This window comes from Zootoca vivipara, chromosome 5 (assembly GCF_963506605.1).
Source record: "Zootoca vivipara chromosome 5, rZooViv1.1, whole genome shotgun sequence".
Taxonomy (NCBI): Eukaryota; Metazoa; Chordata; class Lepidosauria; order Squamata; family Lacertidae; genus Zootoca; species Zootoca vivipara.
The window spans coordinates 15309121-15322319 of NC_083280.1; the positions used below are offsets into that span (position 1 = coordinate 15309121).

The 13199-nt window shown below is 43.2% G+C and overlaps 1 protein-coding gene across 4 annotated transcripts in view; it reads left to right on the forward strand.

The window, feature by feature from the left end:
* Window positions 1-13199, forward strand: part of TNIK (TRAF2 and NCK interacting kinase) — a 283956-nt gene that overhangs the window by 206274 nt on the left and 64483 nt on the right. For 3 of the 4 annotated variants that reach the window (XM_035132807.2, XM_035132804.2, XM_035132806.2), the window contains exon 13: window positions 10875-10985. In XM_035132807.2, the coding sequence (XP_034988698.2) occupies window positions 10875-10985 (111 nt within the window). The remainder of the gene's footprint in view (window positions 1-10874; window positions 10986-13199) is intronic. The other variant, XM_035132805.2, reaches the window with a different exon arrangement.

Consider the following 13199-nt stretch of genomic DNA (forward strand, 5'->3'; position numbering starts at 1 on the left):
GGACTATATTTTGAAAAAAATAATGAACGAATTCCTATGCCCCACAAATAACCCAGAGATGCGTTTTAAATAAAAGGACACATTCTACTCATTTAGAAACACGCTGATTCCTGGACCGTCTGTGGGCCAGATTTAGAAGACGATTGGGATGGATCTGGCCCCCGGGCCTTAGTTTGCCTACCCATGCTGTTGCCTATTAGTTCTTTCTCTGTTTTATTGTTTGTGAGAGTCAGGGCCGGCCAACCCTTTAGGCAAGGTGAGTTGACTGCCTCAGGCAGCAGAATCCACAGGGGCATCAGATCCAGCCTCCAAGGGATGCACTGGCCGCTGCTGCGGTGGCAGCTTCACTCAGCCCTTCTTCCCTGGCGGGGGGGGGGGGGGGGAGAGCACCATTTTGTGGTTCGCCTCAGGTGCCAAAATGTGTTGAGCTGGCCTTCTGAGAATATCAGCCTTTGGAGTCTGAGATCACCTCTCCATGATGGGAGCAGGGAAGCAATATATGCTTCTTTGCACTCAAGTAGTGCAAAAGTGACTTCAATACCATTTGGAAAGCATACAGGAAGGAGCATCCTTGGGCCACATAACTCAGTGTCATGTACACTGGCTGGCAACACCTCCAGGGTTTCAGATAGGAGTCTCTCCCTACATGGAGATGTGGGGATACTGGGTGCTTCTGCACATGCGGATTATAGGCTCTGCTACTCAGGTATGACCCTTCCTTAACTCTTCAAGAATACTGATCAGATTTATACATTGAATTATTAAGCAATTGGTTGTGTAATCACCTGCCTCTAATTAATCCACTTAATTTGAAGATATTTGCATATTACCAAAAAGAGACCTCATCAGGTATCTTTTTATTTTTATTTTTAGCAAGCTTGCAGTTTAATCAACAAAAGCAGCCTCTCACTGCTGCAAGATAAGGCAAATCAGTAATGCATTCCTTTCCATTTCCTATTACAGTAACACATTGAAACCAGAATAGCTCCAATAAACAGTCAAATGTGCCTTTAACTCTCAGACTCCGAGACTGAAATTGCTTCTTCCACACAATTAATCTAACAGATTAATTAAAGCTGGCAGCCTGAGCAATGATGGATAGGATATGCAGGCTTTGCAAGAGTCTGCTCTGAGGCCATTACATACGCCCATGAAGATCTCAGCAGAGCTATGCCCAGGGTAGCCTTGGTGAGAGGCAGTATTTTCATGAGGGTGCCATATTGTGCATGCCCCACCATCTGATCCCATAAGAAGATTCCCAGTTCACCAGATTGCAGTTCCTTCTTCTTGCATAGCTGCCAAGTTTTCCCTTTTCTCGCGAGGAAGCCTATTCAGCATAAGGGAAAATCCCTGTAAGAAAGGGATAACTTGGCAGCTATGCTTCTTGCTGCTGTTGCTTGTCACCATGGTCTGCTGATTTTCTTGGTAGACAGACTGATAAGCCCTCCTTACTATCATGTTGTGTGCCCCCCCCCCGATCTTGCCTTTCTGCTGTTCTACAGAGCTTTCTCTTTGTAACTTAAATATATTGAGCTTTAGTTGTATCTACTCCGATCTTCATTTATACTGTGTCTAGTTTAAGCCCAGGCACGAGAATGGCCAAAGCAGATTCCATGAGATTTTGTTTTGAACTGAGCCCTCCACATTGCAACTCACTTTTGAAGGATGCTGTAAACCAGGCATCCCCAAACTTCGGCCCTCCAGATGTTTTGGACTACAATCCCCATAATCCCCGACCACTGGTCCTGTTAGCCAGGGATCATGGGAGTTGTAGGCCAAAACGTCTGGAGGGCCGCAGTTTGGGGATGCCTGCTGTAAACAGCTTCTGGATCTTTTTCATGGTGGAATTCTGCTCTATGTGGCAGCCATAAAGGGCAGAGGATTTCAGCACATGATTCCTTTACCTCAAGGACCACCTCTTCCCATATAAACAGTCCCAGACTCTGCATTCATTACTGGCTTTATTTATTTACTACATATTTATTCTGCTCTTCCTTCCAAGAGTTCAGGATGCATACGTGATGTGGATGTCCTCTCTTTATCCTCCCAACAGCCTTGTAAGTGGGCTGTGTCCAGAGATTGTGCTATGGTCACCCAGAAAACTTTGCGTCTGGTGGGAAGTTTGAATCTGAGTTGCGCTGCTGTAACTTCAGCCCTCTAACCCAGGGATAGGCCCTCCAGGTGTTGTTGGGCTACAGCTGCCTTCATCTCTGGCCATTGGCCATGCTGGCTGGGGGATACTTAAGTTGGCTATCCCTGTTCAGACTTTTACACAGCAGTGGCTCCCTTAAGAGAGGTGAAGAACACACTGTGGTGTGCTTTTATGTAACTAGAACTGTAAAGCTTGTGCTATTGGCTCAGTAGTGAAATAACCGGGATACCTGGAAGTTGCCTGAATAAACTCCCTGTATTGGTGAGGGCATCACTGCTTGACATCAAATACATTTCTCTTGGGGACAGGGAACTGTTCAGAGCCCTAAATGGAATTGGGTTGCACATGTATTCATATGTAAATAGGTGTTCAGATGCAGATTTCACAGCAGCTTGATTAGAATGCACCTTCTGGAAATTGCATAATGAGTATTTCTTAATGACAGGATCAGTCCCTTGGTGTCAAAGAGATATACAATTCTAGATTATTAATTTTTAAAAGGATTTAGCTCTTGCTAAAGCCAAAGCCTTAATTAAAGTTTAAAAAGCAATTCCTATTGGGAAACAAAATGCTCAGTCTTAATTGGAGGGGTTCTCTTTGCAGGGGGATAATTAACCTATGAGCAGGGTTAAGTTCAGATGGAGTCGCTTTAGTGAATTCTCACAACTCAGTTTTTCCATTTTCTCCAGAGTGAGTCCTGGGGAGTTTGCACTATACTTGTGGTCTAGATAGAAGTGGGTCATCTAGAAACGGGAAGACTTGAAAAGACTTATTAATAGTCCAAGATGGCATAGCAACTTGAGCCTGGTATGCTAAAATAGGCTGACTGTGATGTTGCTTCTTGGAAAAGCAGTGTATAAATCTACCTTCAATGCATTGTTACAGCAGATTGCAGCGTATCCTTGCTCAGGTGTGGTTCCCAAATCAACACAGGATTACTAGTATAAAATGAATTGTGGATAAGTTCTTCTAAAAGTTTAACAGTTGTTGTGTTATGCTGTCAAACTAAAAAAGTAAATCATTGTCAAAACTGTGATCACAACAACCCACAGGCAAGCTTGGCTCTCCAGTGGAGATCATGCTTGGTTCCGCACCGGCTCCTGAGTTGTAATGGTGGGGGCACAATGTAAGTTATTTGCCTTGGAGAATCACATTGGCTCCCTCTCTTTCAATGGCAGAAGAAGATGCTATTTTTACATTGCACTTTTGACCTAGGTGGAAACTGGCTATTGATGAGATCTTATGATGTGGTCTTATTTGGTTTTGCTGTTGCCCCTGTTGAATTGCACTATAATTTTTTCCCCTGATTGTTGTATAGTTCGTAGTAATAACTCATATTTAATCTGTGTTTTGTTTTATTTTATTATAATTGATGGCATGATTGTTAGCAGCCTTGAGGAACCTATAGAAATGGAAAGGTGGGCTACAGTATTTTAGTAAATAAGTGAACAGTGCTGAGTCCATCCCCTTAAAAACTCTCTAGGATAAAAAAAAAATTTCCAACCAGTTTCCTAAAGGCAAGAGGGATGTGGAGTGGCATCTGGGGCAAGGAGTTCCATAATGATGGTGCTATACCAACCCAAGCATGTTCTCCAAGCAGCTGATGGTTGAGAAAGAGCCATTAACCTCAGCAAGAGAATTTTGACAGGGCTTGTTTGAGGACAGCATGTGTTGGGAGCCATTGGATTAATTTCTCCAAACCGCGACTTCTAAGGGCTACTAAGTCTCCCTGAGTAGTTCTAACCTGCATGGCTTGGTTAATTTTACAGTTCCCAAGGGAGTCTAGCTTACCACTGAACTGCTGCTCATTAGAATTCCTTTTTAGCAGTGCCCCGGAGGCTTGTGGCTTCAAATGGCATCCCTCATCAATATTTAAGGCCTGTCATTGCGAACTTGGTAGAAATAAGCTCACTTTGTGGCTTGAAAGAAGAAAGTGAAATGGTTTTGGAGGGGTAAAAAGACCTTGTCCTGAAGCATCACCTGTGAAGCTGGATAAATAAACCTGATAATGAATTGGTGGTCTTGCTTCCAATGTTATAATAGAGCTGTGTTCTGTGAACATAACCCGGTAGGCCCAGGAAAACCAAGGGAAATCAGGACATTGTTTTCACAGAGACACAAAGGAGAAAAAGTGAGACAGGAGATTCTAGAAAGTTCAGAAAGAATGATTGTTTCACCCTCAGAGAGCTACAGTTCCCATAATTTTTTGAAGGGGGAAGCCATCTGCTTTAAATGTGCAGTGGATGTGTTTGAAATGTTTGGTGCAGATCTGTCTTCTGTGTCACCAGTTTTAACTCAGGGACTGTGGTGGGAGAGGACAACACTTCTCAGTTATCTCGGGAAGATAAAATAATTCCATCTCAATGGAAATGGCTATCATGGATGAAGGCGAAAGAGAAGTGCATGCATTTGTATGTATTTGCATGCATCTGTATGCTTACAGTGTGCATGTGTTTTTATGTCTATTTCCTCTCATAGAAATGGCCATAGACATGCAATACAACTGTAATCACAAATCAACAAGCTCAGAAATACAGGGGAGGTAGGGTTGTGTGTATGAAACTAGCAAGTGGACCAGCCTTGAGCTGTGTTTTTGTCAGTTACATATGGTAGTCATCCATGGAATGTGAATTTAGCCATGAATTTCCAATTTTCACCCCCAGTTTTGGTTGCAGTAGTATTTCATGTTTATGCTGATTCTTTTCTGCTTGTAATCCAGTTTACATATCAGCCGTAATCTTCAGGGGTCATCCCATGCCAGTTGCAGAACCCAAGCAGCCAGTGAAGCCATAGAGCTAATTCTTTTTTAAGTCCTAGAAGAAAATTAGCTATTACTTTGGTTAACAGTCAGTCTGATGTGACCTGACGCATGACTGCTGTACTAGCTTGGGAGGGAAGTGTTTGGTCCTGATCTTTCACGCTAGACGAGCATATCGAAATTGGCTTTAGCATTTTAAAAAGGCCAAAGAGTTTATTTATATTTTATGCTGCAGATGTGCTATTAAGCAGGAAAGGATAAACACTGTGTGTGGAACCCTCTGGAAATGCAGCTGCAGTTTGCTGAACAGCTAAGGACAGAGAGAGCTGCTTTACGGCGATTTCCGAATATTCTTGAGTTTCTAAAGCTTTTCAGATCACCCTATGACCTGAACAGATGGTAGAGAGCTGGAAACTTGATCGCTGGCTTTGCTGTGCTTTTCTGCTGATACCACTTTATAAATAAACCAGCAAACACTGATCATTATGGCAGGTAGTGCTACAATTCCCACAGTGGATTGTAATCCCCCATTTTATGTAGCTCTGGGAATGGAAGCTCTGTGAGGCGTGTAGGAGGTGTGCAAACAATTCTCAGCACCCTTAATAAACTGCAGTTCCCAGGATTCTTTGGGAGAAGCCATGACTATTTAAAGTGGCATGATACTGTTTTGAATTTATATGTGCCCTCGGCCTCTGGGAGCACAGCCAGACATGTCATGGAAGTTTGGTGTCAAAGCTAGGCTATGGGCAGCATTCTAGAGTGATTCAGGAGCTGGGAACCTAGAGTCAGGGATCAGAAGGCAAACCAGGGGGCAGGACTGTAAAATAAGCCACAAATCTGAAATGAAGAGCAAGACCAGAAATGGAAGACAGACCAAAACTCAGGTAGGGCTGCTTACTCAAGCGAAGTTCCTGTGAAACAGGAAGCCCTTGTGTTCCAAAAAGACACTTGCTCTTTAGGGCAAGAGTAATAGGTCAGTGCTAGAGCATGTGCATTGCATACAGACGATCCCAGGTTCAGTTTACGGCATTTCCAGGTAGGGCTGAGAGGGACACCTGTCTGAAACCCTGGAGAGTCGCTGCAACCATCTGCATTACAGTCTTGGAATACAATATTTGTAAAAATAGCAAACATTACATATCACCACACTATATTATGTTACACCGTTATAAGCTCTTTTACAATTTGAGAGGGGCAAAATGGGAAAGTGACATCTCAGGAACTAATAATATTTATGTTGATGGTTGCAGGGTAATAAAAATAGAAAAACTGCAGAGTCCTTGAGACATTGAGTTCTTGGAACATTGAGCTGTGGCAAATCGTCATGGCAGAAAAATTGACATACCAACTTAAGTTACCGTAGTTAAAAGTAAAGCCAATATATTAGATTTTTCTTAAAGCGTGGCAAGATTTTATCTCATATACAAATCAGGGACGTATTTAACACTATCAAAGCTTTTCATCAGATTATAGAAAAGAGATTAAGTTGATGAAGTATAATGGAATTTTCCAGGATGCTAATGGACCTTAAATATACGCTTACCTATATGTAAAAAGGAAAAAAGTGTTTAGAGCATTTTACCTTCTGACAGTAATTACACGATGTAACTGTTGTTGTTTGTTTTTGTATTACTTTTTTGGATGGGGGAGGGGAGGAGAAGGATTCATTCCTGCCAACTCCAGGTAGGGATGGGAAAAGTTGTCCTGTGAAACCCTGGAAACCTAATGAGAGACATTATACACAACACCAGAGGACCAGTGATCTAACTCACTGTAAGGCAGCTTCCTATGCTATCACTGACTGACAAAGGCCTCAGATACGTCCCTCTGGAAATCGCGTTTCTTGAGGCGTCAGCATTGTGTTTAGTTAGGGAAGGGGGGTGCAAGTGTTGTCAGTGTGACAGTGGAACTGTTACGGATAAGGAAGGGTTGCATCCAGAAGAAATTTCTCTTTGCGAGAAATTAAGAGGAGCAGCAATTACCATAGGGTTGAAGGTAGCAATGCAGAAAGAGGACAGGCAGGATGAAAGCAGGGAAATACCTCAATTCAAGGACATTCCCATAGGAGGAGGAGAAGGAGATTTTATTCATACCCTGCCCATTTGGCTGGGCTTCCCCTGCCACTCTAGGTGGGTTACAGCATATCGGGTCAGATTATTTGTTTGTGTAGCCCAGAATTGCCTGTTCTGACTGGCAGCAGCTCTCCAGAGACCCACCTTCCCCACCCCACCCTGTCACTGTAGTTGTAGCCAGAAGTTCCCTACCCCGGGGCTCTAAGATCATCTGCTACCAGACCCTTTTTAAGTGGAATGCCAGGACCTGAGACCTTCTGTTCATAGACCTTGTGCTCTGCCACTAAACTATAGCCTATTAGGTGGTGGCAAAGAGCTACCGTAAATGAGAATGAGCAGAGAATGTGAATACTACCTGGCTGAGATACCTGTACTGCTGTATTGTAGAAGTCTGGCACTCTTCAGGTTTTACCTCCATGGCGTGAGGCAGCATGGAGATTGTAGGAGGCTAGAATGCTGTTGCACTCATGCTGCTGCTTGTTGGCTTCTCATAAGCATCTGGCTGGCCACTGTAAGACCAGGACGCTGGACTAGATGGGCTTTGTGCTATTTGTACAAGTTTTTCTTGGTTTTAATCAGGATAGTGTGGGCAAAGTCTGGGCAAGAATTGAGCTTCTCCTGGGCACTGTCCCTGCCCAGGGCTTTTCTGCAGGATGAGACAACTGGGTCTCAGGCACATTTCAGTGGGGTAATTCCGTTAAAATGCTTACCTATAGTGGAACACCACACTCTTCCTTAATGGATCGAACTGGGGTAACCTTGTTTAATCTTCAGCACTCAAAATATAAGGCTGGAGCCTGGCTTTGCACAGTGGATGAAGTATATAGCTACTGAGCAAATAGTAAATCAATAAACTGAAAGGTTAACGAAATAGCAGGACAGTATGAAAAGCGATGGAACAGATAGCTTGCGCCTCTTTGCAACGTTTAGTTTTCTTAAAAAATAACATGAACTGTGGACTCGTGAAGTGCCACACTGAAGGTCAGGATGTTGCAGCGCTATCTTCACAACAGAAGTGTAGCTTTGTGTGAACCCCAGCAAAACCATGTAATCAAGTTGCAGGAATTGCACTAGAAGCAGATTTTGCTAGAAGGGCAGTAAATTCTTCAAAGTGAAAGGTGAGCATCGCAATAGAAAACCAGTGAAATACTCAACAGTGGAGCGGTGAAAACATGATCAAAATATGGTTGGCGTAATACATTTTTAGCTAAAATGGCATGCAGTGAAAGCCAGCCAGCCAGCTCTGCGTTTCTGATGTTTGCCAGACTGCTTAATGCCACTACTAATGAAGGATTTTACACATCTTCATTTCTCTTTCAAGACACACAGGCCCAATTGTAGACACATCTCATCCATGGCTACAATCAATACTGAGTATGCTTTGCACTGTGGACCCAAGTGGCATGTAATTATGAGACTGTATTGATTTCCCCGCAAAGAGGTTGCTAGCGTACAAAACAGCAGCTTGACTTTCAAATGACTGGACCAGCAGCCTTTTCTTTCCCTGAGAAAATTAACATGGTTTGGTGAAAGCTCTGAATTCTGTGCAGGGTCTTGAAATTGCATTGTAGCAACACTGTAAGAAGTGGGTCACTCTCCCCTGTTATAAATCTCCACCACTCCTGATTATTTTATGTGCAGCCCATTTGGCTGCCCGGGAGAAATATTTGGGACCCAATCCAGACAGCTGTATGGGAAATTGGCTCTGCCCAGCTGGGCCTCAGTGCCCCTTCCTGGTGCTGAAAGGGGAATTGGAGATACCATATGTCTGCCTTTGGTCCCTCGCACGCATATGTTAGAATACAGCCATTTATGCATTTAACAACATAAATTGCTATTGGAATTAGTATGGCTTACTTAAAAAAAAGTATTGGCTGCTTTAAAGAGCTGACATGATGTAGCTAAGAGACTGAACTCCCTTGTTTGAACCTGTCCTCTTCTGTCACGAATTCAGTAGCCCTAGACCCTCCATCCGCATTAGGAGAATAATAATTCCCAATGTTATGCATATGTCCTATTAAAAATTGAGTTGTCAAAGCATAGCTATTCCACAGTAAATGTCTAGTGTGGAAGCTGGCTGCAGTGAGTTTCTTGTGCAAAAGTCTCCTTTTGTGCTGAACCCAGGCATCTCTCCACCAAGCGAGTCCTGATTCCCTGCATTCGATGTAAACACAATTCTTCAGCCTTTCATCACTCCAATATATTAGCTGTCTTTCAGGCCATGTGACGGTGCAAAATTATGGGCTTTTCCCAGTCACTTTTCCTCAAAGAGCTGAGCTTTGTGACCTGCTTTAATTTAACAACAACTACAACATTTTTATAATTTTGCCCCGCCCATCTGGCTGGGGTTCCCCAGCCACTCTGGGTGGGTTACAACATATCTAAAAATATAATAAAAACATCATCAGTCCTTAAAAACTTCCCTAAACAGGGTTGCCTTCCGATGTCTTCTAAAAGTCAGATAGTTGTACCTATATATGTATGCTCATTGGAATTTGGTAGAAATGGTCAAGAAATGTTACTTGAAACTGGATTCTTCAGTCTGTGTGCAGTATTATTATTATTATCAGAGGGTGTTGTTGTTTATTTTATTTTTTACATGCCCTCTACCTATGGGTCCCAGGGCCCAACAATTTAAAATGCAGTTTAAAACCATTAAAAAACTTACAACCACAGAAAATAGGGTTATACTGGCTCTAATGACCCTTTCATGCTATTTAAAATCTATCCTTGGCTATTAGCTGTGATAGAATCTCCAGGTTCAGAGTCAGCATGCTGGTTCAGATACCGGATGCTGGTGAGCCATAGCAGGAAAGGTGAGGTTGCCTTTGTGTCTTGCCTGTGAGTTTCCGAAAAGCATCTCGTTGGCCAGCTTGGGAAACGAAGGAGAATTAAACACGGCTTTCATTCTAATCCAGCAAAGTATTGTTAGCTTTGGTCCAAGTAGTACTGGGTGCCACCCAACACAGAGCGAATCTGTTTCAGTTACACTTAGCTACTTGTGAATACAAAGTGCAATTATTTGTGTGTTTGAAACAGGTTTTATATATGCATATACAGTGGTGCCTTGGTGCTTGAACGTAATCCATTCCGGGAGTCCGTTTGACTCCCGAAACCGTTCGAAAACCAAAGCGCGGCTTCCAATTGGCTGCAGGAGCTTCCTGCACTCAAGCAGAAGCTGCGTTGGGTGTTCAGCTTCTGAAAAATGTTCACAAACCAGAACACTTCCGGATTTGCGCCATTCGGGAGCCAATTTGTTTGGCAACTAAGCTGTTCGGGAACCAAAGTTTGACTGTAGTTTTCATGCTATTAATGTTTAGTTGCTTTTTAATGACTGGTCTTTTCCCTCCGTGCTTTTTTAACAGTTCTTGTTTTTAACCTGTAAGCTGCCTTGAGTTCCATATGGGGGAAAAGGTGGGGTATAAATAAATACATAAAAAACAAGTTGTATCATAAGGGTCTTCTGACAGTGGGTGGCCCAGAGGTGACATCTGCACCCAGATTGTTCCATGCTTACTGAATTTGCTCGATGTCTAGGCTTAATGCCATACAGGACTGTTTCATTACCTTTACATCTGTTCAGCAGCTGGTGTGGTTTAGTCCCTCTTGTTCTCTGCAACAGGGTGGCATGATGTATCTTTTCACCGCATTAGACAGAATAGGTGGGTTTGTTGGGGGAAATCATGGCAAGTTGGTGCCTCTGATATTGTACAGCCATGGGCCAAATTACCTTGTGAGACCACTTCCTGATCTGGTGTGCTGCTGTTCCCCTGAGATCTTATATTTGTCCTGGCAAACAACCTAAGCTTTTGCCTTTCCCTCCTCCTTTTTCCCTTTCCCCTTTTTGTTTTGTTCCTCCCCTCCCTCCACCCCCCCTCCCACATTTCTACAGCAGCAAAGGAGGGAGAAGGAATTAAGGAAACAGCAAGAGAGGGAGCAGCGACGGCATTATGAGGAGCAAATGCGCCGAGAAGAGGAGAGGAGGCGTGCCGAGCATGAGCAGGTAACCCGCATCTCCTCCAGGATGAATCTGCTTTTTATGGATGAACCTGCTGGTTTCCAAGGTTGGAGCCCAGTTTTGTCCCTGTGCAAACCCAGTTTTGTCCCTGTGCATTCGCTCAGTATCAAGCTGCTGTTACTTGCAGTTCCCTGGCATGTGTGTTGTCATCGCGCACATGCTTCTGAGCATCATGACATTTTTAGGTGCACACTTAAAACACCATTCCTGCATACCCCTATGAATCTAATGGTGTTCTTTGATATGGTACAAATAAAGTTGTAAATGTTGGATTTGCCATTTGAGTGCTTTACCTCCAGTGCCAATCTCACTTGAGTGAACCCTTGCAGGTGCTTTATAAAAAAAAATTACCTGCAGCTGCACAGTCTGCTGGGATCTGTACATGTGATTGCTTGCTCAGACATTCGTTTCCAAAGTCTTCACTTCCACTTCCAGCTGGCATTTCAGAGTCACCACTGATTCAAAATAAGCATTAAAGTGGCTTAGTGACTCTGCCCTTGGAAATTTAAGAAACCGTGCTTCATTCATTACACTTGTGTGCTCTGTTGCTTTTGCTGCCAAACTCTCAGTCACTTGTTCTGTGTTGATTCCTGTCCATTATGTGACTCGCCTGCTCACTAACTAATGCAATAAAGCTGGGTATCTTCTTCTCACCACCACTTCCTCTCTGCAAAAAAAAAAAAGTGTTGGTGATTTGTCTCTGGATGCTTTCTAGCTTTCAATAGGGAATATGTTTAGAATTGACTCAGGTATCTATAATGGACTCTTCAGTTTATCATTACCGGAACATGCTGCGCCTCAGGCTCACACACTCTCCTCTTCCAGCATGACCACAGAGAGGAGAATGGCAGATTTTGCTTTCATGTTTGATTAACTACTGTTTAGTGTTACACCCTGAATTAAACTGGTTAATCTTAACTATGGTTTGTTTGAAACGAGCCACCTTTACAACCCATGGTTTGCAGCTGACTTGTTTCAAACAAAACACAGTTAAGATGTACCACAGTTAATTTGGATGAAATGGCAAGCCGTGCTTATTCCAAAATGGAGGCAAAAGGTGTCAAACTCCTTGTGGTCATGATAGATAGTGGGGAGTGTGCCAGGTGTGGAACCTCTTTCCTGATACAGACATCACTGCAGCTGGTGTTGGGCAGGGTGGCATAGCTGCCAAGTTTTCCCTTTTCTCGCGAGGAAGCCTATTCAGCATAAGGGAAAATCCCTTAAAATAAGGGATAACTTGGCAGCTATGCAGGGTGGTAGCAAAGTTAGGAATGTACAGGTGTACTAACGACAGTGAAAGATGGGCTCCATCAGTGCATTCACACAGCTCTGACCTCACTGCTACTCTATCCTGCCCAAGTGCTGCCCTGGCAAGCTGCCATGATGGTGATATTGGGAGGGCAGCACCATGGCTCTTGCCCACCACACCAACTGCTACTGGTGTGTGCCAGCCCAGGAATTGCTCCAGCTCATGCTCATCAAGATAAACCATGGTTTATCATGATCTGTGAGTACTGTCTAGTAGTAAACGGGCAAGATGGTCTGCATCCTGCCTTTTTTTGGCCAATGTCAGAATTTAGGGTGAGTTGCAACATTTAGAATGAGTTAATGTAAGATTATTTGAATTTTATGATGTTAAGATTTTGTTTATATTTGTTTTACTGTGTGTTTTAGAACACCTTATGCTCTTTGGAGGATAATAATATTTATTTATTTAAACATATTAAGTAAACAAAATACAGAAAATACAGGAGGAATTTATTAATATTGAAACTGATGACAATAATATTAAATCTCAGCTTTCAACTTCATTTTCAAAAAGAGAAGTACGTTTTCAGCCCATCTGGCATGAAGACGGGGTTGAAGTGCCTGATAAACAAAATTTCAAGACCAGAGGCTGTATGGGCTCTTTAAGTAAAAATCTTACAGCCATCATTTTCCTACCCCCAACACCATGATGATGAGCAGCACCCAGATAAACCACACAAAAGAAAAGTTGCACCTTTATAGACATATTTCAGCTTTTCTTGGTGCAGCAATTGGGTACTTGAATCAAGCTTGGAGGTAGCCAAGTCACCTAAACTTTGACCCTCCGGATGTTTCTGAACTGCACGTCCCATCAGTCACAGCCAGCCTGGCCAATGATCAGGGATGATGGGAGTTTTAGTTCAGCATCAGCTGGTGGTCCATGAGCCACCC